This window comes from Thunnus maccoyii, chromosome 7 (genome assembly GCF_910596095.1).
Source record: "Thunnus maccoyii chromosome 7, fThuMac1.1, whole genome shotgun sequence".
NCBI lineage: Eukaryota > Metazoa > Chordata > Actinopteri > Scombriformes > Scombridae > Thunnus > Thunnus maccoyii.
The window spans coordinates 9,383,890-9,408,174 of record NC_056539.1 but is presented as its reverse complement, the minus strand read 5'-3'; the positions used below and the strand labels follow the sequence as shown (position 1 = coordinate 9,408,174).

The following is a 24,285-nucleotide window of genomic DNA, read 5'->3' as shown; positions in this document are numbered from 1 at the left end:
TCAAATACACAGTGCAGTCAAGAACCAGTGGTTCTCAAACTTTTTCACATCAAGGACCCCTAAACTGACAAAAATTAGTTCACAGACCCCCATTTGATAAGATTTTGTCCCAGGGTCTCCCATCTGATAAGATTTTTACTTTTAGATGTCTTATTACAAAATTTAATTTAATTTAATTATAAATTAAAGTGTATGAAACCCATGACAAAATAGTCATACATAATGTCATTGTGTTACTTGTGGACGGAATTACCCCGTACCCCACTTTGAGAACCACGTTCTTAAACTATTGTAACCTGTCTTATAATGTTCACTTGAATTCAAACAACACACAGACAGTCTGTCAGATAAAACAACTAAGTCAACATTTGTTTTAATAAATGAATCATATATTCAAGAAAGCTTTTTAAATTGTTATGTAAAAAGATACAAAAATATTTGGTTACATTTTACAAACTGTGTATGTGAAATGGTTTAAATGTAGATAAGAAGACAGTACTAGATGAGGCAACATTTGTAAGTCAATGTGTGTGCTGGAGCTGATCTGGATCTAATCCTAAAACTGAACAGTTTTACAGAAGTGCTCATAGTCACACCTGAGTATTCTGGGGTCTAAAGGTGATGAAAGACAAATATGACAACACTGCATTAAAGAAATATCCAAGCTGTTTCCACGGTGTTGGACATCAAAGTGAGATGATCAGTGATCAGTGAGGAGTTGTGGTGGGCTGCTCTGGTGGTCTGATGCGACAGCAGACAGCGATGCCAGCTGCCCCATCTGCTCCTGTGGCGGTGCGGACATGGCAACTGTTGCCCCTAGCAACTGGCCCCAAGATAGCAGAGCCCTGGGAGACAGCACTACAGTCGGTCAGAGTCCAGCCAGAGGGACAGGACACCTCGACCTGGAGAAGAACAGCAGCGATGTTAGAGTTCAGTCAGAGTCTGAGGGAAAGTTGAGGAGGTGATGTTAAAAGACATTTCTCTCATTCACCTGCTCTTTATCAGCTGATATGTTTTCCAACAAGTTGCACTCCAGAGACGGAGCATGGCAGCACACCGCATGTGATGTCACCTCTTCTTTCACCACGCAACGCCTCCGATCACCGTGATGTGGACGTGAGTCTGACAAGATCTCAGCAGTGGACCGAGATGTACAGCCTAACAAGAGAAGCGCTGTATGTTAACAGGAGATCACACAAGAAAAAAACTTTAAACAATTACGTTAGCTATAAGTGATTGTCAGACAAGCAGTGACACACTCTCCAACCCAAATTCATCGTGAGGGTAATCAATAAGGAATATCATGTAAATGTGTTAAAACAGCGTTTGAAAACCCCCAGTCTTTATGCCACACACAAAGCTGGTATTTATAATAGCAGGGAGTTAATTTTCCTTTCAGGGTGATTGCCATGGTAACTAGCATAATTGACCAAGATGTTCTAAATGCAGCCACATCAAAAGCTTGTACAAGATTTAAAGGACAGTTTATATATAGTACGGTATAGTAACTTTGACTTCTTCAAAATATACCCTTTTTAAAGGAATAGTTTGACATATTTGGGGAATATGCTCATTTGCTTTCTTGCTGTGAGTTAGATGAGAAGATTGATGCTACTTTTACATGTGTGTGCTAAATAAAAGGTTAGTCAGCAGCCAGATAGCTTAGCTTAGCATAAAGATGGGAAACAGGGAAACAGTTAGCTTATCTAAAGGTAAAAGAAATCTGCCTTCCAGCACCTGTAAAGTTCACTAATTAACACGTTCTATCTTGTTCGTTTAATATGTACAAAAACCAAAGTGTAAAAACAATGAGTTGTGATTGTTACAGGGGGTTTAGTGTCAGAATATAAAACAAAATATAGCTTTGATAAATTAGCTTTAGTGGTGCTGGTAGGCTGATATTTTTTACCTTTTGGACAGTGCCAGGCTAGCTGGCTAATGAGTGGTATTGATCTGTCACCTGAAAGTGAACTATTCCTTTATAGGGGATATATCATGCTTTTTGTGATTTTCTTTATTCATTTCTATACTGTTATAATGTTAGATGTCCATGTTAAACATGGTCAAAGGTCCAAAACTTAAGGTGAACATATGTAAAAATACTCCCTGGAAGTCAAAAACCAGGGCTTATGTCCATTAAGTAGCATTTGTTGCTCAGGTTATTTCATGGTTTGTTCATGTTGTCCACTCGCATATTTCAGATCAGTTTTTGGCTCAAACATGTATGAATGTATTTGCTAAGAGACGTCTTCCAGAAGCTAACCAATCAGAACAGAGTGGGCTCCTCAGGAGGGGGTCCTTAAATAGACAGGAGCTAAAACAGCCTGTTATAGACAGGGGCTGAACTGAGGAGCTGCATAAAGATCCAGTATAAGATAAAGGAGTTTTTTAACCGTAAAACATGCAAAGATATTCCATTAGATCCCCAGAATAAAAATAAAGACCTGGAAATGTGCATAATACATCCCCTTTAAGCTCTGTCAGTAGTATGATCCTATCTGTGACGTACCAGACAGGTGGTGCTGCAGGCCGTCACACTCAGCATCTTGCCCAGGCTCACGACTAGCATGGACCTGGCACTGTAGACCACTCTTCACACAGCAACGGGCCACAGCATACACACCTTTACCCCCAGCACCATTATAGGCAACACACTCCATCTGCCCGCTGTTCACCTGTTAACACAGAATTGAAGCATCAGTCACTTCTGATGTTTGTGGACATTAGATGAAAGATTTTTAGAGAAGTCCATTTAAACTCACAGCAACAGTTTCTCCCACGCGTACACCGTCAGGAGCGTAGCTGCTGCAGCCCATCATCTCCTCCCCCTGACGACAGCGACTGATAGTCTTGTCCGTGTTCGTGACCCCTGACCTCTCTGACCACACTGACCGACACAGAAGCTCCCCACCTACACACCCAAGTGAGCACACAGTGTAAACTACACACAGATGCTGTTCGTGTGTGTAAGATCACAAAGTGTGAGTCACTAACTTGTTGTGTTGTTGGCAGGAGGCATAGCTGCCAGCAGGTTTGGAGTAGTGAGATGATGTGTTTCAGACAGAGGGAGAAGGTTGATTCTGTTGCTGATGGAATAGTGCAGCATCACCTGCAGGACCTGCACCGGTGACGCGTTCTGATTGGACGACAGGATCACTGCTGCTATACCTACACATGAATATAAATCATTTATTCTGCAGCCACAGGTGCATGCTTTGTTTTTGGTTACTTGTGTTGTTTTTAGATGTTTTAGGTGTGTGTGTGTGTATACCAGCAGCGTGTGCAGCTGCCTGGGAGGTTCCACTTCGGGAGGTAAAACAGGTGCTGCAGTCACTACTGGCACTAACAATGTCATCACCAGGCGCAAACAGATCAACGCAGCGGCCAAAGTTGCTGCCACCTGCTCCCTGTGACATGAGCTGGTCGGCTGAGTTTACTGCCCCGACTGTGATGACCTGCACACATGAGAAGTTAGAGTAATGGTTGTGAGTAGGTGGTACAGCGTGTAAATGTCAGGCTCCTCAGATGAATTATAATGTAACCTCAGGCTCTGAAGCAGGCGAGTAGAGGCAGGCGTCATCTCTGTAGTTCCCCGCTGCTGCGATGACCACGGCTCCGTTAGCCACCATGTCCCGACAGGCTGCGTTTAATGATCGGCTGAAGCCTCCAATGAAAGGCAGCAGAATGATAACAGCATTCACCGGACGGGCCAGTAAAGTCGCTCGGATATACTCCATGCCTGAGAGGAAGAGAGAAGAATGATGTTCAAGTAAGAAAATAAAGTCAGTGTACAGAAATTACTACTGTGAACAGGTTTAAAGGAAGGGTTCACAGTTCTTCAAGTCTGTCTTAAAACAATAGGTAGGTGCTCAAATGAACATTGAAATAGATTTTTCTTTCCATAATCATTCCTCATTTACAATGTAAGTGATCAGGGGCAAAATCCACAAGCCTCTGTCTGCAAAAATGTATTTAAAAGTTTATCTGAAGCTAATATGAAGCTTCAGCCATCAAAATAAGTGAAATCAAGTAAATATCTTTCAACGTTAGTCTTTTTAGTTCCAAAGTTCCTTTTTTTGTTACTATACTTCCACCACAGCTCAACAGGGAAACACTGTCTGAGAAAAAACACAAAGAGGGAATTTGATGCTAAAAAGACTAAATGTGGCAGATATTCACTTGATATGACTAACTCAGACTGCTGAAGCCTCAGAAGAAGCTTCAGATAAACTTTTAATTACATTTTTGCACAGAATGACTGTGTGGACACACTGTGGCTTTTGGCCTCCATCACTTACACTGAAAGCACATTTGAAGGAGATCTTTTAATAGCTAGTATGAATAGGAGGGATGATTACAGCGAGGAAAATCTCTGTCACTGTTCATATGGACACCTGACTGTTGTTTTAAGACGGACTTGAAAAATTGTGAAACTATCCTTTAAAGCATGATCTTACTAACTTTTTAAAACATCCAAAGACTATTTGTTGTTCATAAATATAATATTCATATAATGACAGAGGGAGTCCTACCTGCCAGAGCTCCTGACACAGTCCCCTTCCCCTGACAGTTGAGCACACGGACCAGGTTGACACCAGTGCCCCGAGCAACACCTGAGTCTGACCCACTCACAACCCCAGCCATGTGTGTGCCGTGACTGTCACACTGGCTGGCCTACAGAGGAGAGAGGGTCACACAAAACTGTGAAACTCACTGAGGAATTGAAAGCTTTGTTATTGAACTGCACTTATAAATATAAGTATTGTGCAAGTGTGAGTATTTCCTTTGTGTGTGTGTGTGTGTGTGTGTGTGTGTGTGTGTGTGTGTGTGTGTGTGTGTGTGTGTGTGTGTGTGTGTGTGTGTGTGTGTGTGTGTGTGTGTATATATGTGTGTAACCTGTCTATGGACTCTGACTCCATCCTCCTCAGGGACGTTATTGAAGTCTGTGATGACCACTCGTCCTTCAACCTCTCTGTGAGAACTCTGAACACTGCCATCCATCAGATACACCTCCGCCAACCCTCCATCATCTGCAGAGGACGGAAGGTTTGAGAATGTAATTACTTTGGGTGTGTGTGTGTGTGTGTGTGTGTGTGTGTGTGTGTGTGTGAGACAGAGACTGACTCACTGGGTGGCCTGTATGTTGCGTTCTCCAAGGTGCTACCAAGAGGCTGCAGTAACCTCTGAAGGTTCCAAGGGGCGCTCTGAGCAAAGATGGATGAGTCCTCTTCTATATATTGGACATGAGGGAGCATCACCGCCTGAGAGGAACACATACATAATGTTTTTATGTGGGTGTGATCAAAGTAGGTCCCATGGTAGTGTAATGGGCATTTTGGCCGTCATAATAATTAAGTTTGATGATAGCCAACCACACACAGATGTGTAAAGCTGATGCAAACATATCTACATTTCCACCTTTGGGCATATCATCTGCAGACATAATAGCTATAGACGACCATTGTTAGGCGGATGATGTGCAATTGTATGACCTGATGAAGCCTGGTGCTAATGACATGTTTTCCATTATTTAGATGAAAACTCATTTTTATCTCATTGCAACTCCTAACTAAACAATCTAAAATCACTGTCATTTTTTTAAAGGACCAGTGTGTAAGATTTCGTTGCATCTTAGCAGAACTGACTTGGCAGAAATGGAATATAATATTCATAAGTATGTTTTAATTAGTGTATAATCACCTGAAAATAATACTTGTTGGGTTTTTGTTACCTTAGAATGAGCCCTTTATATCTACAGAGGGAGCGGGTCCTCTTCCATGGAGCCCGAGATGTTGTACCGCCATGTTTCTACAGTAGCCCAGAACGGACAAAGCAAACACTGGCTCTAGAGAGGGCGTCTTGCATTTTTCACGAGTTTCGCAGCCAATGTAGGTTCTCCTACACGCTCATAAGGGGGAGTATTTAGTTTGTTGCAATCTGAAACCTGACAGTTAGGTGCCACTAAATTCTACACATTGCTCCTTTAAGTGGCTCATTTTTACCTTTTACTATTTAGATTTTATTTAATGCTTATCATCATTTTTAATCTTCTCTGCATGTTTTATCTTTGTTTTACTGTAAAGTACTTTGTAACACTTCTTTGAAAGGTGCTATATGACTGAAGTCTTTATACCTTATTACTTCAAATCCACTGTGCTTCAAACAGTTAAAACAACAAAACATGAAAACTTCCAAGGAGCTGAAAACATTTATAGCCAAAAGAAATGCATTTTTGTTGATATTAGCCCATAAGATTACATTTTTTCTGATAGTTGGTGTCTTCACACACTTGAAGTTAATTCAGACTTTTGTTCTCCACATGTTAGGTTGATACAGGTGAGCACAGCAGCAGCGTGATAACAGCTGAGCAGTTACCAGATGAAGGACGTCGCTGCTCATCTTGACCAGGAAGCCGCGCAGAGCTCCAGAGTAGGTCTGCAGGATCTCCACCAGGTAGCCTCTCCTGGCTGCTTTGGCTCTCAGCCTCCTGATGGTCCTCTGGACATGAGACTCGTGCGTCCCCTGATGCAGCATGACCAGGTACTGACCGGGCACGCGCCACGCCGCCTGCAGCACAGCACAGAGAACATAGAGTACAGGTGCTCTGTCCGCATGCAGGAAATATGAGACGTACTTGCAAAAAAAGTAACTTAATCATTTACAGATCATGTTTTAATCATGCAAAAATAAAATTTGCAACTTTTGGGTTGTTGGTTTGCAAGAACACATTTAAGTATAAGGTGGTGTATTTTCTAGATTGTCTAATGGATTATTTGCCACCATGAAACCAAAGAAGAATCCAGATAAAAACATCTCAACATTTATGACTCCAGATTTAATGCTTATCACAGGTGACACTCCATCAGTGGAGGGTGCAGCCGCAGAAAATTGTCAGGTGCTCAAACGCAGGTAAAAACGGAGATGCTTTGATTTCTCAGACAGATAAATGATGATTATTACCTTGCTGCACCTGAGAAACTCAGCAGCGGGCTCGGCTCCGGTTTCAGGTTGAGTCCCGTCCTCACGGATCAGATCCAGGATCATCTCGTCGTCCTCGGGGTAGTCCTGCGCGCTCGCGGCCAAAGATGCGCACAAACACAGCACCAAGCCAATCCAGACTGAGGTGCGACGCATTCTTCACACTGATCCTGGATCGTTTTCAGTAAAATTAGGATAAGTGTGAAATGACACAAATCCACTGATGAGTTTTTATTTCAGTCTGAGTGATCCAGATGTTTTGGTGTCTCCGACAGCCGCGCGTGCCGTGAGCCTGACTGTCAGATAACGCCTCCAACCATCTATTCTGATTGAGAAAAAAAAATCGAACAATTGATTCTTATAATATAAGGCGGGGACTTGTGACGTTCCTGGGGCTCACGCCACCGCTTTTGTATCGAATGATTCTCCTCCGTTAAAAACACCTCTTACAGTAGAGGAGTCATGTTTCATGCTTCCCCACAAAGTTCCCTGAAATTATTAAATATCAATCTGAGAAAAAAAACTTCCTCTCAGTTCAAGTTAATTTGTAAAGACTGTTTTCACATGTGTGCTCACAACAATGTGAATTATACATGTCAGTGCGAGTTTGTTTATGCCTGAACTCATACTGTGTGCAGAGAGGCTCACCATGGTGAGTTCATGTGTAGTTTTTTTTTTTTTTTAACAGAATAAGTGATTATTAAATCCTACAGTGCACTTAAAGGTGCACCCCACTGATTTTACACATGGAGAGAGTTTACTCATCATGAGGAGTACAACTTGGCCTGTGTAATAAGTTACATAATGTCCTCTGTGGATCTGGAGGAACTTTGTCAAGACTGAGAAAACAACCCTGATGATGTCATCAGGGTTATCTTAGATTGAGCTTTCTCACTAAAAGTGGGCCTCATACAACAGTACACTGATTTTCTAAAGGTAAACTATTCAAATAAATTGAACTTTGATCCCACATACACTGACCTTTACAGTGCATGTCCAGTGGGATTCTGGCATTGATGATTGGCGGAAATTATGACAGCAACAATTTTACTGTAGAGACAAATAGTGAGAAAGTAAATTTTGTGTACTTCTGAATTCCCGGAGTTATGTAACTATATTTTTCAATCTTACAGCTCAAGTAAAAAATCTTAAGCATGGAAGAAATTATCAGAGAGGACAGAGATACAAGGTTGTGAGCATTTACATTCTGATGTAGTCCATAGCATCTGCTGCTTTGCAGTATTTTTTTGTATATATATTTTGGGGCATTTTGTGCCTTGGGCTGTTTTGCCGCCCAGGTCAGGCTATCTCTCTCTCCACACTGTCTACCTCTCTACCTCAGCCAGCAGCCAATAGGATTACACAGCTGCCGCTATTCTATGCAGCACAATTAGTTACTGTGCTCCAAGAGAAAGTATCGGACTCAGTGCGCCAGAGAGGATTATAGAGCCTAAAACCTCCCCTGTTGAACTCTCTCGAAGTTGTCTGCGTTCATAGAAGCCAACCACATCCCAACGTCAACTGAAAGTGTGTGCTAATGGTGGCAGTGATAAATAAAGCGTTCCGAACTTCAATGGCAACCTCTTGTGTTTCTAACCGGACATGTTGTAGTGTGACAGCATTTTTAACCACCTTTAAGAGATAGCGGTGTTCTCATTAAGCCACTAAACACCTTTACCAGATAGTGATAGGTAAGAGAAACTAGGGTTATGTGCTTCTACAGAGTGACTTTCGCCACCTCTAATATGAGACTACAAATTCATAACAGAAAGCTTAAAACTGTTAAAAACTGGTGCCATTAAAGGTGCCTTGTGGAGTTTTTGACCACTAGTAGTGCTGCAGAGCCATGTTTTTTTTACAAGTGGGTCCCTGATTTGTTCATATGGTGCACGAGCATGAGGATGCACATAAGAAACACGTTCCATATTCCTGCCACCAGTTTCACGCTATTCTGCTGATCAACAACAAATGTAGCAACGGATATTTCCAAATATTTTATGAGGAACAAAATGCATTCAGCATGTTTTGTTAGGCCTCAAGGATACACGCAATGCATTTTGATGACAAACACTGAATGTGAATGTAACTTTGGTCTGTTTACAAGAAAGCTCCTTTAAGTTTGAAAGACATGGACCTGTAAATTAAGACACTAGCATAGAATTGCATTATGGGAAGATCCACTATTTTCAGAGCTTGACTCATACGCCATACTGGAGAGAATAAAAGTCAAGAGATCGACTGCACCCATTTTTATGGTTCATTTTTAAATGTGCCTCTTGCGAGTCTCTATGGAAGTGCAACACTAAGTTGCTGAAGTACAGTGTCTTTTTTTATACAAAAAAATTGTCTTAGTGGTGTTAATGTAGGTCAGTGCAGTGTCCTCTTATTTAACAAATACATGTGTGTCTCTCACTGTCTCTCAGGTTTACATACAAATTCCCTTTCCCTTTCATATAGTAAATAGTGCCATCTTCTGGAACTACCATGCAACACACATTCGACTTTATTAACCACATCACACTGACACAAAGTGATGCAAAACTGTTAATATAGAAACAGACACTTACATTAGCTGTAAAAAAACACATAAACACACTCAAACAGCATCATGAGATCTTATCACTGTCCTGAGTGTCATGATGATGGTGTCCCTGCCTCAGACCAGCTGCAGTGTGGGACAGCTGTGACACTGGCTCTTAAGGGCCTCGGGGAGAAGTCTGCTGTTACTTGACTTTTGGCCACAGAAACCTGGCAGAGCCTCAGCATGCCTAAAATGAAATAAGAAAGGGGGGAGGAGAGGGGGAGGGACAGAAATAGAAAGGCTAGTCTAGTTCCAGCATTTTGTCCTCATTTTCTTACTTTTTTTCTCCTTAGGCAGGATTTGCTGAGTGTGCATGTCTTTATCTGGCTGCTGAACACTCATGTAATTGCAAACATTCACATGCAGGTTTTCAACCGCTTGCCACTACACTAACTGTGGCTCAATTGCTTTAATCAAGGGAACATTAATGGTCATTGTTCAGGGAGAGAGAAGCGTTCCACAGTGTCTCCACCCATGTTTCTAACTGCTCTCATCTCTCCTTTTTCTTTTATTCTGCTCTTCTCTTCCTCACCACTCTCCATTACCTCCCTGCTGCCAGTGCTACTCCATTACATCACCATTAATTTTCCTGTAAAGATAATAAAATTAGAATCTACTGTGTATTAGTGGAGACCCTCCCTCCCTTCAGACACATCACGCTGCTGCTGCTGTCGCCATGTTCGCCCACTACATGACGGTCGCTTAGCGTCCTGAGACACACAGACCGACCACAAGGAATCATTAAGACCTGAATGAACACCCGCTTGTCTGTGGGCCATTAGGACAGTGTGTGTGTGTGTGTGTGTACCTCTCATGTTTTGCTGCAGCTGCAGTAAACTCTAGATCTTCTAGGCTTTCTTCCTGAATCCCAGGAGCCAAAATAACCTAACAAACACACAATTATCTCCATTACCATCCCTGCATGACATTATCGCATATTATTTCCTGTGTTTTTCTCTCCAACACACACACAGTCTGTATCTACCTTGGGATAGCACTGGCAGAGGCTCCACACAGTCCCGAGACACACCATGATGACGCCCAGACCGCACATTGTGCCATAGATGTGCGGTCGCTCCTGAGTCATGATGAACAGGCCGACTGCGGTCATGCACAGCCCTGCTACTATCAGCCCGTACCGATACGGTTTCCCCTCGACCATCGCTGAAACCACTGCTGGCTACTGAAGCTCTTATATGTGTAAACTGGTAACTGGAGCACCTGTTGTGCTACCAGTGAGAAGAGATTTAATGTTGTTCTGTGTCAGGGCTTGAAGGTGAGGGTGGAGAAAACACAGTTAGGGTTCCACTCTGCTGCTTATTACAGCCTGCAGACAGCCTGGCCAGGTCAGGTATAAAATTGCAGGTGTGTGTGTGTGTGTGTGTGTGTACCTGATAGGTCACCTTGCCTCAAGCTGCTGGCAAAAAGGAGCCAGCAACTCAGCTTCTGAACAGTATCCATGTTCATTTGCTTGGTTTGGACGTGGCTTTTAAATTAGCTGCCATATCTGTTCTCTGCCTTTCGGTGTTTCCCTCTTAAATAAACAATCCATTATTTCTGAGAACAGACACCACCCACAGAGAGCGCCATAGCTATTCATTAACTCAGGTTTATGGTAACATCACAACATAGAACTAACAGTGGACATTCTTCAAATACTGGATACAAAGCTGAAAGATGAATAACACTGTATTGTTGACATTCAGCTGTCACTGGTTAAGGCACTTTGCATTGGAGAAATGAATGATTGTTGTGCTAAGTCATGACAATATAGAGTGCAGATACAAACAGGAACTGTGAGGAAAGTTGTTATAGTGATTGAAGAAGAGTGCTGTGCATCCACAGTAGTAGGTCACATGAAGTCAAGCAGGCTAATACAATATCCTAATTATGTGTCTACAGGAGGCTTGCAGCCAATCTGTTGACGTGAATCCCTCAACTTTGTTGTAAAAGTTGCATAATGGTCTTGAGAAAGGCCCTTAGTTTAGAGAGTGAAGCAGCTGTAGTGATCATTTCAATTCCTTTCACGATCAGTCGCAACACAGACAAAGAGGCTACACTGGGGCTCAGTCTGTATGAGTCTTTAACCAGCTGCAGTCTCTTCCTGCTACTTGGCCCATGTTGAGGATCAGGGCGGCTGCCTTAAGGCATAGAATAAGCCCGTTGCAGCGATAGCGTTCACCGATAGCACCGATTGTTCATTCAAGGTTCCCGCTGAGAACCGAAGACAAAAGGCACTGACATAAAGTAAATATGTCCACCAGAGTGAGGGGTTAAAGCTGCTGGTTGTGCTCCTGGCTCTTCATCACTGTGTCGTAGGACGGAGGAGGCTCCATAGTCCAGGGAGGTGGGGTTGACGGGAGGGAGGGTTCCGGCTCTGGTCTCGTGCTGACAGAGTCTGTTGACATCTCCCGACGAATTCGGTCCAACCTCCTGAAGAGAGAAATAAGAAATAGGAAATGAGAAGCGTTTTATACACTACAGAGCTTACGCTTCAACTCCTTTCAGTGTTTTCACTTAACTGCCTTCAGTGCTTACACTTGAACTGATTCAGTTGTCAACTCCTTCACATAATTACAATTAATTTAATAATTTATCGTACACTTTAACTCCTTTTAGCACCAACTCTTCAACTGACAGTCAACACCTTTCAGTGATTATTTTAACTCCCACTTCAGCTCTTTTCCGCACTTACACATCCACTCGCTTCAGTAATCACACTTACATGAAACTCTTAACATAAATATGGTGGCAATTTAACGTCTTGGTCTCATGTCTGAATAAATGCGTCTCACTTTTATGCAAAAGTCACAACAGTCTCAACACCAGTTTTACTTGGTCGGCCCTACTAATACTTTCAGTACTTTCAAGTCTAATTTCAATGCTGTCAGATTAATATAAAGACAGCAGCAGCACAAGATAAAACATGCACAGAGTATTTGAATGCATGTCTTGTTTGCCTGATTAAGATCACTGTAATAAATGTCTCACTTCAGTATCATCTCTTGTGCTCAAAGAAAATAATAACAGTTTAATAAACAATGAAAAACAGATGGGTTTAAGTTGTTAGGAAGATTGTCTGTCTCTTGTCAGTCTGTGTGTGATTCTTCCCCTCACAGTGTGACCAGGGTAAAAGAGGTATAAAAAAGCAACTCCTGTACAACCACAGTAATAATCGACCAGCTGTCTCCCTCCTGATGTTTTCAACTTTCATCCCTTTCAACTGTACAGATGAATAAATTAAAGCAAAATGCTTTATATTGAGCGTGTGAGCAAACAGGGATTAAACGAGAGTCCCAACTTAATGTCTTGACACTCTATGCTTGTACACTGTATCCAAATGAATGATGAAACTAATGAGAAAACCTATTATGTGATTTAATATGAGTAGCGGGGCTTACGCTCAAGATGTTTATTACTGCAATTAGAGCTTCAACAGAAAAATAGGTTTTAAATCCCGTCACTGAAGCAGCCTGCAGGAGGACAACACTTTTCTATCAAGCTCACCACTGTTCCCAGCAGTGAGTAACAACTCCTTTCAGCACTCAGACACTGAAAGGAGTTGACTATAACTTACACTTCAGCTCGTTTCAGCACTTACTGTTAGTCAACTCCTTTCAGTGATTACTTGTGTCATAGATTTAAAGCTGCCTGAGGAGCTCAGACTAACCAACTCATTATCTTCTTTTCAATCACCTCTTAAAACTCATTTTTATCGGTTAGCTTATGAGTCATTTTTTTATGTGACAACTCATTATGTTTTATGTGCTGCATTTTTGGGATTTTTTTTAATCTCATGTTTATGTAAATTACTTTCTAACATTGGTTTTTACTGGTGTCTGCATTTAGATTTTATTCCTGTAATTCTGTTTTTATTGTTAGTTATGTGTAAAGCACTTTGTAACATTGGTTTTGAAAGGTGCTACACAAATATACTTTATAATGATTATTATATTACACTTTAATCTACAATTCAACTCCTTTGAGCATGAACAATCCAACTGATAGTCAATTCTTTTTAATTAAACTTTAACTTACACTTCAATTCCTTTCTACACTGACACTCCAACTGATAGTCGACTCTATGGCTGCAACAAATCATTTTTTGTGTTTGTTTTTTTTTTATTATAAAATAGCAGAAAACTGTGAGAGATGTTGATCACAAAGCTGAAGATGCAACCTAAATTGTCTTGTTTTGTCCTGACCAACACTCCACAACTGAAAGATATTCACTTTACTATCATAGAGGACTTAAGAAACCAGAAAATATTCACATGAAAGAAGCCGAAGCCAGAGAATTTTAGCATTTTAACTCAAAAATTATTCAAAACAGATAATCAATTATCAAAATAGTTAATGATTAATTTTCTGTCAATTGATTAATCGTTGCAGCTCTAGTTGACTCTTCAATGATAACATTTCAACACACACTTACGCTTCTTTCAGCACTTACGCTCCAACTGACAGTCGACTCCTTTCGGTGAGTACACTTTAAAATACGCTTTAATCAAATCTCATTCCTTTCATCTTGTAGTTCACAAGCCTTCAGCTGCTCCTTCACTCACAATATTTCCAGTGATGCATGTCAGCTCCCAAATATCACACCACATTTTCTTCAGGAAATGCGTTATCTTGTTTGCATAATGATCTTCTGTGGTGATTTTATTATCCTTCAATCCCTCAAACAAACATTATAATTCTACATCCATTGTCTGTATCTCAAGAGACAGAAATACTGATCACTCTGAGTTTTGTCAGCTCAGTGTCTGGAGGTAGAAAAAGCCTACATGATGGAAACTCTTCCACGGCAATGGACAATGAGCAGAGCTTGTCTTGTTTAAATTTGCAGGCTATCGTACATTACCTCAGACAATGCCAGGGGAGCCTGTCAACCACATGCATGTGTGTCCGCTGTTTTCCTCATGACCTACTTCTATAATTAGTCCATAATAAGAAAATCTGCTCCTTTCCAAATCTCAGTATTAAGTCAACGTCCCTAATGCACTTTGCTGCTCTTTGTCAAACTGCACACTATAAACTAATGTGTGCTGATGCGTCCAAGAGATCTGTTCAACAACAACAACTTTTGTCAGCTCCTCTCACAGGACTGCGTGTTCTGGCATTTGTCTGTATGTGCGTTTATGTATCTAGAACAAAACAAGGGAAGCCTGCAAACTTCCTCACCTCAGATGTTAGTGATAGAAGTGTTGCTTTTCACTTTCTAAGTCTGCTGTCTTCCATGCTAGTAGTTTCCGATCTTTTTGGCATGTGAGCCATTAAAATGATGCAGTTTAAGTAGCTCATAGCTTATGCCTATGAGATGTGAGCAGTTTCACCCCTCTACAAGTCTCGGATCGTTTCATTTGAATACTTCTTTAGGGGCTTGGAGAGGTGACACTATCCAGTATTTCATAAAAAGCAAAGATTAGAGAAGTCAGTATGTATTTAAATATCTTCTCTTTGCTCCTCCATTCCCTATCCCTCTGATCTATCTCGTGATGACATGACTGCTCCATGTTATCTCACACATGCTCTATTCATGACTATTTTAGATATTTTTGTGAAAAGTTTTTAAAAATTTGCCAAAGAAGACCTGTGTCTGCAGGCTATGTGCATGTGTCCTTGGTGCATGTGTACCTCTGTATGGCCAGTGCCTGCTGCGGGCTGAAGCGTGTGCCGGTGCGGGGGTGCAGGAGGAAGTGACCGGGTACTGCCACCTGGAGATTCTTCATGGTCATGCAGAGCCCACTGACCAGCAGCCCCACGCCCCCCAGGCCCAGGAACAGCCCGACTCCGAACAGCGGTGCTGAATGGCTAGGAAGGCCCACGCACAGGGCCATGACCCCCCCTGCAGTCATCATCAGCATGCCCAGACAGAGCAGCATGCCCCGGGGGAGCGGCATCTCCGAAGCACCCCTGACTTCCAGAAATTCACTTCTTCCAACTACAGCTGCACTTCAGCAGTAGCCAGTCTGCAGGAGAGAGGAAGAGATGGCACAGATACACAGCATCCAAGAATATAACTGTGTGTGTGAGGAAGGGGCTGATAGACAGTGGAATAGAGATATACCTAAAACAAGCGAGAAAATTCAAAAGAAAGCTGACTTCAGGGAGAATAACACGGATAAATGCAACTTATAAACCATCTCTGTGCGCACGCGTTGTGATCAACATCGATCCTCTTTCTACCTGATAGGAAATCGTGGTGAGGAGCAGCTCAGCAGATGCGTAGACTGAAAGCTGGACCATGTCTCTTCTCCTCTTCATCAACTTTCACTCCTCTCATGATGCCCGTGTGGCGTCCCCCCCTCACCCCCCCTAGAGCCCAGAAAACTCGGGAAAAACAGTCCCTCCGCTTCAGTGCGTAAATCCTGCGACCCCGCCGCGCCTCTCTCATTATGTGATCCGCTTCTGCAGCTTTGCGTTTTCTCCCCGCAGAAGAGCCATATCCGGTTTTGGAGTGATTACGGCACCGAAAATATGTAGGATATGAGTTGATGTCGCATGTGGGTCAGGCACTCTTTGGTTTTCATCTGGCTGCAGAAGCAGAGCCGCGCGGTGTGAGGAAGTGTTTCTTCTTTTATGAGGAAGGCTTTTCAGTGACGAGGAATGGAGGGCAGGGCGGGAGCACGGTCTGAACACTGTCACTTTGACTCTGTTTGGGCAAGCTGTTTGCACAAGGGAAGAGTTATTATTCCCACTAACTCAGAAACCCCAAAACTCTGCAAAAAAAAGTAGATTCTTTGTTTTTGAGCTGAGCTGAGCCCTGCTGGGGGTGGAGCAGGATGATCCTGGCTGACCTACATGTAGGAGGGAACTAAGAGGAAATGACTGGGTTAATATTACTGTATTGATTATAAATCAACTGGAGAGGCGGTTCAATAACGCCTGGTCTTATTCATCACAAGTCTGTTATTATGATCCTTCATTTGGCTGCTTATGATCTCTCAAACGTCTTTATTCATCCATATTTGACAGTAGATGCTTTTAACTTGTTGCCTGAAGCCATCAGCTGATCTGTAACTTCTTAAACTCGTAATTTCCCCATTAAATGTCTCCTCAACTCTCTGTTGCATGAATTATATACAACTAATGTCCTATTTTGTGGAAGATTGTTATCTTCTGGTAATGTATCAATCAAAAAAATGGCTCCTACCCCAAGAAAAACACCAAGATTTCCACAGAACTATTAGACTATTAACTGGAAACAAGCAACACATACATTATAAAGCTTGTATTAGAACATTTACATAATAACTCAGTATTTTTCAAATTAATTAATTAAGGCTCAATCTTCATTTTCTCATAATCTTTCATTCTGTGTGGAACCACAGGAAGCAGTTGCTGTGGATCAGAGATGGGCATTTTCCACTCTGTCTTTGCATAAAAAATACAAAGCATAAGAAATACAACATATTCGTATGGCCAGGTGTCACTCTCCCCTGTGATTTCCCACCTATTCCACCCCACACTTTGCAAAATGCTGTTCGTGCTGTCATGAATGGCAAATGTAAATCATTCTTGGTGAAAAAAAAGAGAGAAATATCTAATTCAAGGACAGATAATGTGTGGTTTCTCTGTGTTGGCAGTAGAGTGGTAAAACCTGTACAGCTGCCTCCCTAACAGGATTGTGGGACCTGCTCTTCCTTCCTTCTTCCACATACCTGTGTTCATTATTCCCTGTGAGTTTGCAACACAGTATCAGTAGCCAGCAAAAACATTGTCTGAGGTTTTCATTTTACATTACAATACATCTCCCTCATCGTGCATGATATTGTCTAACTTGTTGGAAACAAAAAGTTGTCTTGATTTCAACATATTAAATAGTCAGATGTATCACACTCTACTGTGGCTCTGCTTGTTCCCAACCTGAATACAAGATTATAGCCACTTTAGCTCCTCACTTGAAATTACAATGTAAAAATTAAAATATTTATAAGTGTAGGGTGTGAGAGTAAAATAAAACTGTCTATTCTCTCAGAGAAATGATATGCAAAAGAGGGTCAAGATCCTTCAAATTTAAAGGGGGAATCTTCCTACTTTGGCAATATATTCTGAGGTTCAAAGTTCATTCCTGACTTTGGAAACAGCGGTTGAAAAAACAATCCCACCACAAGGTCCATTCACTCGCTGTCCTGTCTTTCAATCATTTCACACAATCTTTCAACAACAGATGGAGTTTGCATACTTGTCATGGAATTGTAAATGTTCAAATTTCCATTTTTTCCGATTACTTTATGGACTTCTCGTGGTTCAAAGTACATTCTTGACTTTGGAAACAGCAGTATAAAAAAAAGTCATCCCTAATTTTTGTTTATGGCATAAACTCAAGCCTCAAATCACATGGTGTAGAAGTGTGACGAAGTGTGCAGATCTCCAACAATCCTGGCTGGTTAATGCGACAACCAAGAGTCTGATATTGAGTCCTTCATCGCTGTTTTATTAAATAAAGTTGAATACACGCACACACTCACAGTGATTGAAATCACGTTGCAAGGTTCTCCCTTGAGTTGCCTTTTCCCGTAAGTAAAGCATATCAATAAAGGCATGCACATTCAGACGTACAAAAGGACCAGTCCAAAACATCTCAGTGGATTGTCTGTAATCCTGTGATTCATATCAGCTCTCATATTGCAGTAGCGTGTGTGTGTGTGTGTGTGTGTGTGTGTGTGTGTGTGTGTGTGTGTGTGTCTGTGTGTGTGTCTGTGTGTGTGTCTGTGTGTGTGTGTGTCTGCAGACCAATCAAAGCTGCTGAAGTCAGTTGTCCTTGTGCTGTCAATGATCACAATAGTGTATTTGTGGTCATCAGTTCAGTGCAGTGCAGCATCTTATTTTAGAGGTCATGAAGGCTGTGAGTCTCTTCATAGCAGGAATAATTCAATATAACAGTTCCACGAGCGTGTGAGTGGTGACAATAATACATAATAACCATCACTGTATTCATTTTGGACAAACCCTTATATGACAAGAGTGTAATTGTGACTGCAAAAATAAATGAAACACATTATAATGCATGGCAGTTGATTAAGACCAGTATGTCAAAAATTAAAGGATCATTCTTGTGTTTTTGTCATTTTTTTCATAATTTACTGTCAGTTACACTTTAGGTCATTTTACAACTGTACAGTATCTAAACACAAAATGTGATTTACTGTGGGAAATGTTAATAATGTTTGTATGATTTGTTGTTTTTACTAAAATATGCAAACACACCAGCATGATCCTTTAGAGAGATCACTAATGATACTATTGAGACACTTAAAGCCCAGGCAGTGCTGCCAGAGAGCTGCAGTGGTCTAGCGAGCAGTGGAAAAACTCATATGGTCAGATGAGTCATCGTTCCCCTGCTTTCAACAAGCAGACGAGTACATGTGTGGCACACAAACTAAGAAGTTTAAAGGCTTGAGTGCTTGATGCCCACAGTGAATTATCACACTTATCAAATATCACATTGATCCTGTAATGAAGCATGTTATTCCTGATCAGGAAGAAATCCTTCTGGGTGTTGTTGTATTGCCAGGAAAACAAAGTAAACTGTCTGCACGGTCACCAGAGATGTAAATCTCAGGCTCATATCTGTAGCAGTGTAAAGCCTTTTCACATGAAATAGATTCAAAAAATAAATAAGTTAGTAAAGATCAAGGCTGTAGTTACATTTTGAAAGGAGCACCATTAACTATCATATTAAATTAAATTAAGGCCAAAATAAGATTAAATGATTGGAAGAGATCACTGTATTTAACAATGTCCTGAGAAACTGAGAAGTTCAAGGGGACAAATCTGAAGGACATTTAAATTGTATTTCCACCATATGGAGGTTATTGTGCCACCCACACAACAATTAGATTATGCTAAAGATTATGGTGTAATCCAACTGATTTAGTGCTTGTTAAGAAATATATTCTACTTTTGAGACAAAGCAAACTGTCTTGCTAAACCAATAACTGTTAAAAGGCTATCACTAATGTTATTTAATCTTACCCTGTAAGATGGAAAACTGTTACACACTGATAGGATTATGAGAGAAGAACTCCAACATTAGCATTGTTTGTGGTTTTTGTTCACATTCACACTGCTGATCCACAGCATACAAGCAAATATTCACTTTGGTTTTGTTTGCGGCAGTGGTTTTTGTGTTTAATATGTGTTGCTCTGTCAGTGAACATCCAGCTCTTTGTTGAGATCAGCTTCTTCTTTGATGTAAATAGATGTGATGATATGTCTGCTCTGTGTTTTGAAGTTGTGCATGTGCACTTACTTTCATCGTTTAAAGGCCTCTGGAAATGTTGGCTCTGAGTTGTGTTTGTGGAAAAATTTAAACCTGAATCAAATGTTTAGGTTAACTGAAGTTGGGCTCTTCATCATAAGTCCAGCTTTTCTTAACCTCCATGTTGGAATATCAGCCAGATCTCAACTCAGTTGAGTACTTGTGGGTGATCAAAGATTGTTATCACATCCTCTCAAGACAGTTTAAAACATTTGCACAATGTTCATCAAGACAGTGAACCAGTGTGCTCATAGCGGCTCCAGACTTTAGAAACACGTAAAGGTTTGAAGAGGCTGTCCTCCGTGTGATCTACTTTTAATTTCACCATAAATTGGATATGTATTTACACCGGCATTGTAATTACAGAAAATGTGGAAAACATGCTAGGACCTACTGATCAACATCAGAAAGAAACATGCTTCAAGTATTTGCTTAAGTCTGTAACTGTCACAGGACAGCTACTGTGAGTCTTGCTCTCTGTCTCATGTACAGAGAGGCAGGTGGCATCACACCTCAAAACTGATCTCTCTTGACTGTCCAAACAGGGGCTCTGTAGCCAGGTGTGTGTCTGAGTATGCACGCCGCAGGTGTGTAGAGCTGCACGTGGTCTTGATGGCAACCTCATAGGGAGGCGGGGGTCCCAGCCAGGCAGGAGGGTGAGGCGGTGGACTAAAACCCCCGGGGTCCATTGGAGGGTAGTCAAATTCCTCACCACGAGCACCGTGCCTGTGGCGCTCCATCGTCCTACACACAAGAAAACAGTGACAGAGCACAATTGTGTGAATACGTCTGAGGCCAGAACACAAATTGATAAGTGCAGTAAAGTTCGGATGTATCAGCGGTTGTAGAGATGAGATGCTGGATAGCAGGTGGAGTCATGCTCTGTCAGTAGTTGTATTTCCTGCCAAATACAGGCATTGGGTTTCACAAAGATATAATGGACATTTTAGCTGTGCAGGATGATAAGTAAAACATTGCAGTTGTATGCCTCCACTAATCAGTCAAGTCATCAGTTTACATCCAAATCTGTTCAGACTCATATAATATTTATAGTGAAGACTTTGAAAGAATTTAATAAAAGGCATTAAGCGTATTTTCCTTGTATGTGTTCACATACTTGGATGATAAAGCTGATTCTGATAAAACACAAAGTTGCAGTCATGACAGTAGACGATGCTTCAGATATGGATGTTGCTGCAAAGAAACTACAAATTCTAAAACGTGGATGCTTCACACACATCTTCAACCCAGCAGCACAAAAGATCTAAACAATCACCCAAGATTAGTGTCACCAATTCAGTATCTGACCAAATGTGAAATATAGTCACAATCTCCCCTTCTGTTCCTGAGTTATGGCGTTGAATAGTGACCAGAAAAGTGTTTTTTCAGAACATTATGATGTTACAGTGAAGTTGACCTTTGACCTTTTGGATATAAAATGTCATCACTTTATCATTTTATCCTATTAGACATTTGTGTGAAACTTTGTCATAATTAGCGTATGAATTCTTGACTTATAGCCAAAAATGTGTTTTGTGAGTTCACAGTGACCTTGACCTTTGACCACCAATATTTAATCAGTTCATCCTTGAGTCCAAATGGACGTTTGTGCCAAATTTGAAGAAATTCCCTCTAGGCGTTCCTGAGATATTGCTGTCTATGCCTCAGTCACGACTGTGCAGAGGCATAGAAAGCTGTAGAGTTAGAGAAGTGGTCTGTAACCATGAGCCATGATGAATGTATACGCAGGGGTTCTTTCCAAATATGTTATTTCACTGGACTAGTACACCTCTAACCATTTTTTAAATTCTCAATTAAACAAGTTGTTGTTTGGTCTATAAAATGGCAGAAAATTGTGAAAAATGACGATCACCGTTTCCCAAAGCCCAACCTTAAATGTCTTACTTTGTTCCAACCAAAAGTCCACAACCCAAATATATTCAGTTTACTATCATAGAAAACTAAAGAAACCAGAGAATATTCACATTTAAGAAGCTGGAACAAGAGAATTTGGGCATTTTTTCTTTAAAAAATGACTCAAAAAGATTAATCAATTATCAAAATAGTTGGCAATTAATTTTCTGTCAATTGACTAATTATTGCAGCTCTAATTAATGGGATACTATCAATCAAGTACTGTGTTATCCAGGACTTAACGCAGCCTACAGAAGGAAAAATGACACATTTTCCCTCAAGTTTGACGTATATTTTAATGAGAATTCAAATGAATGAGAAATAAAGTCACAAAAGTCTTGAAGACAATAAAGTGAAAGAGGACATTTCTCGTGGAAAGGTGCAGTTCTCAGAGTCTGTGTGCAAACCTCTGGTACAATTAGTGGGATGCATGAACAGCTCTATCACAAAACAACCCTGAAAACTAATAGATTAACCCTTGATGTGATATTAAAGAACTGGACAGTATGGCAAAGAGGACAGTAACTGTGTTTAAGGTCATTCATAAGACAAACCAAACTGCATTATGTTTTGGAATAAAAGTCTCAAATTAATTTGTTTTATATTTATTGTTAGGACATGAAATCCACATAACACACTTACATCAATAGTTGGAGTCTTATTTGGTTTCTGGCTTCAGGGTAAAACTGATCATTACAAATACAAACTGAGCGATGCAAAGCAATAATATGAAAATCTAAACTTCCTTCACCCACCTGGGCAGAAACACTGACTGGGACTCTGGGAAGCGGCCCCCCGGGGGTGTGAAGAGGGCATGGCTGCCGAAGTTGGGGTAGTCGTATGGATAATGCGGGCACTCAGGGTCAAACTCCCGGTGGTTGTAGTTCACGGCACTTTTGCTGTTCATAGCCCAGAAGAGCCCCAGGATGAACAGGACCACCCCCAGGACCACGCAGCAGAGAGAGAAAGCCTGCAGCCGGCTCTGGTACGAGGCCAGGAAGGCTGTGGAGCCCCCGGTCACAATGAGGAAGGCTCCGATGAAGATTGCTCCGTGGTGGAGGGAAGGCATCCTCCTCCAGGACTGTAACTGTTTCTGAGGTTACTGTGCAGGCTGTGACTGGCTGGATAGTGTCACTCACGTACAAACAGTCCCACCGAGTGCGCTCCCCATGCGCTCTGACAGTGACCAGACATCCAAATAATTTACTTCACAGTTACAGAAATCCTGTCAAGACAAGGAAATGCTGCCTGAAGCCCATCATTGTCCACCTGTCATACTGATGAAAAAACAGCTGATTATATAGTCCATGTGTTAGTCCTTTCTCTGATCTCCTGTGGAAAAGGGTTGAAATTGGTGGTTTGTTAGGTAAATAAAGAAAAATGAAATGGTGAAGCTTTGATGCGCATCAGGCTAATGTGGAGTAGCTGTGTGTTTATCATCAAGGCAGATGGACGAGAGGACAGCAGAGCCCATTAAGAAATCTTTACTGGCGCCCCACCCTCCCTCTGTCTAATGTGTCTGAAGGGTACCACTTTAGCCCTGTGTGTGTGTGTGTGTGTGTGTGTGTGTGTGTGTATGAATGACAGAGAAAGAGAGAGAGAGTGCAGTTTCTCTGAACATGAACAGGATATATTGGATATCAAATAGAGAGGAATTCAGACCTACATCGATTACAAAAAAATAAGAACATAAGGTGATTTTGTGACTTCATTATTTTAGGTTACAAATTCAAACAGTGTTGACAGGCCACAGATCCTTGATCTTAGATAAGTTTGACTGGTTGATTCATAAAAGAGGCCCAGCTTTCACCAGTTACTCAAAACAGCATCCTTACAATGTTATTGAATACAATTTGTTCCTGTATTGCTCACAAACAAGGCTGATAAGAATCAAGTAGAATTCATTAAAGGCTTCATGTCTTTAAGACACTGCTGGAACCTTTGATGTGGTTCTGAAGGCTACGAATCAAACCCAGAGCTACAGCTGACGACACTGAGCTCATGTCAGACTTTTTCTGAATTTGAACATGAATGTTTTGAATACGAAAGTTTTAGCAACCCAGGGAGAGATTATATTTCAAAGCAACTTTCATTTTTTTATATTCAGCATAGTTCAATTTTTGTTTAACCAAAATAAAAAAAATGTAAATAAAACAAAATAAAGTGCAAATATTAAAATGGATATAAATTTGAAATATATAGGTAATAAAAATAAAGATAATCACAATAAAAATATAATAAATAAATATAAAATAAAAGTGACATACTGTGTAATTGAACATTTGACTGAATAAACAAAAATAAATTTGAAAAATCCCCAAAAATTAATTTTAGAAACTTTAATTTTGTCAAAATTTTGGGTGGTTGTGGTGGGGGTGTGGGAGGGATAACTCATGCCTTCGGTATTTCTAAATTTCTCGTTACGGCCCTGCTATCGCCATGTATATAGGCTACTAATGACAATATGGAATAAAAAGAAGCTGATTGGGGTCAAATCAGCTGCATATTTGCCTGCATTCATGCAGGGAACGGTATAAAACTTTGG

The 24,285-nt window shown here is 41.1% G+C and overlaps 4 protein-coding genes and 1 long non-coding RNA gene across 5 annotated transcripts; 1 reads left to right on the top strand and 4 right to left on the bottom strand.

Annotated features, from left to right (window-relative positions):
- Nucleotides 1–348: 348 nt before the first annotated feature.
- Nucleotides 349–7,618, bottom strand: pcsk9 (proprotein convertase subtilisin/kexin type 9). The gene is made up of 12 exons (XM_042416483.1): nt 6,961–7,618; nt 6,376–6,567; nt 5,129–5,261; nt 4,897–5,030; nt 4,533–4,674; nt 3,543–3,739; nt 3,272–3,455; nt 2,995–3,168; nt 2,763–2,911; nt 2,510–2,675; nt 992–1,158; nt 349–902 (listed from the first exon to the last, which is right to left on the bottom strand). The coding sequence occupies exons 1-12, from the start codon at nt 7,132–7,134 to the stop codon at nt 708–710; spliced, it is 2,007 nt and encodes a 668-aa protein (XP_042272417.1). The 5' UTR covers nt 7,135–7,618; the 3' UTR covers nt 349–707.
- On the top strand, nt 1,094–5,766 carry LOC121900294. Its single transcript, XR_006096948.1, has 4 exons — nt 1,094–1,175; nt 4,929–5,046; nt 5,158–5,306; nt 5,737–5,766. It is a non-coding gene; the product is annotated as an uncharacterized LOC121900294 (long non-coding RNA).
- Nucleotides 7,619–7,646: 28 nt separating the features above from the next.
- Nucleotides 7,647–11,062, bottom strand: bsnd (barttin CLCNK type accessory subunit beta). The gene is made up of 3 exons (XM_042416492.1): nt 10,545–11,062; nt 10,368–10,444; nt 7,647–9,746 (listed from the first exon to the last, which is right to left on the bottom strand). The coding sequence occupies exons 1-3, from the start codon at nt 10,719–10,721 to the stop codon at nt 9,635–9,637; spliced, it is 366 nt and encodes a 121-aa protein (XP_042272426.1). The 5' UTR covers nt 10,722–11,062; the 3' UTR covers nt 7,647–9,634.
- A 90-nt stretch (nt 11,063–11,152) lies between these two features.
- Nucleotides 11,153–16,592, bottom strand: si:dkeyp-51f12.3 (uncharacterized protein LOC107988041 homolog). Its single transcript, XM_042416491.1, has 3 exons — nt 15,749–16,592; nt 15,197–15,531; nt 11,153–11,992 (listed from the first exon to the last, which is right to left on the bottom strand). The coding sequence occupies exons 2-3, from the start codon at nt 15,460–15,462 to the stop codon at nt 11,833–11,835; spliced, it is 426 nt and encodes a 141-aa protein (XP_042272425.1). The 5' UTR covers nt 15,463–15,531; nt 15,749–16,592; the 3' UTR covers nt 11,153–11,832.
- A 3,555-nt stretch (nt 16,593–20,147) lies between these two features.
- si:dkeyp-51f12.2 (uncharacterized protein LOC100151460 homolog) lies at nt 20,148–22,988 on the bottom strand. The gene is made up of 2 exons (XM_042416489.1): nt 22,496–22,988; nt 20,148–20,570 (listed from the first exon to the last, which is right to left on the bottom strand). The coding sequence occupies exons 1-2, from the start codon at nt 22,807–22,809 to the stop codon at nt 20,333–20,335; spliced, it is 552 nt and encodes a 183-aa protein (XP_042272423.1). The 5' UTR covers nt 22,810–22,988; the 3' UTR covers nt 20,148–20,332.
- Nucleotides 22,989–24,285: the final 1,297 nt, after the last annotated feature.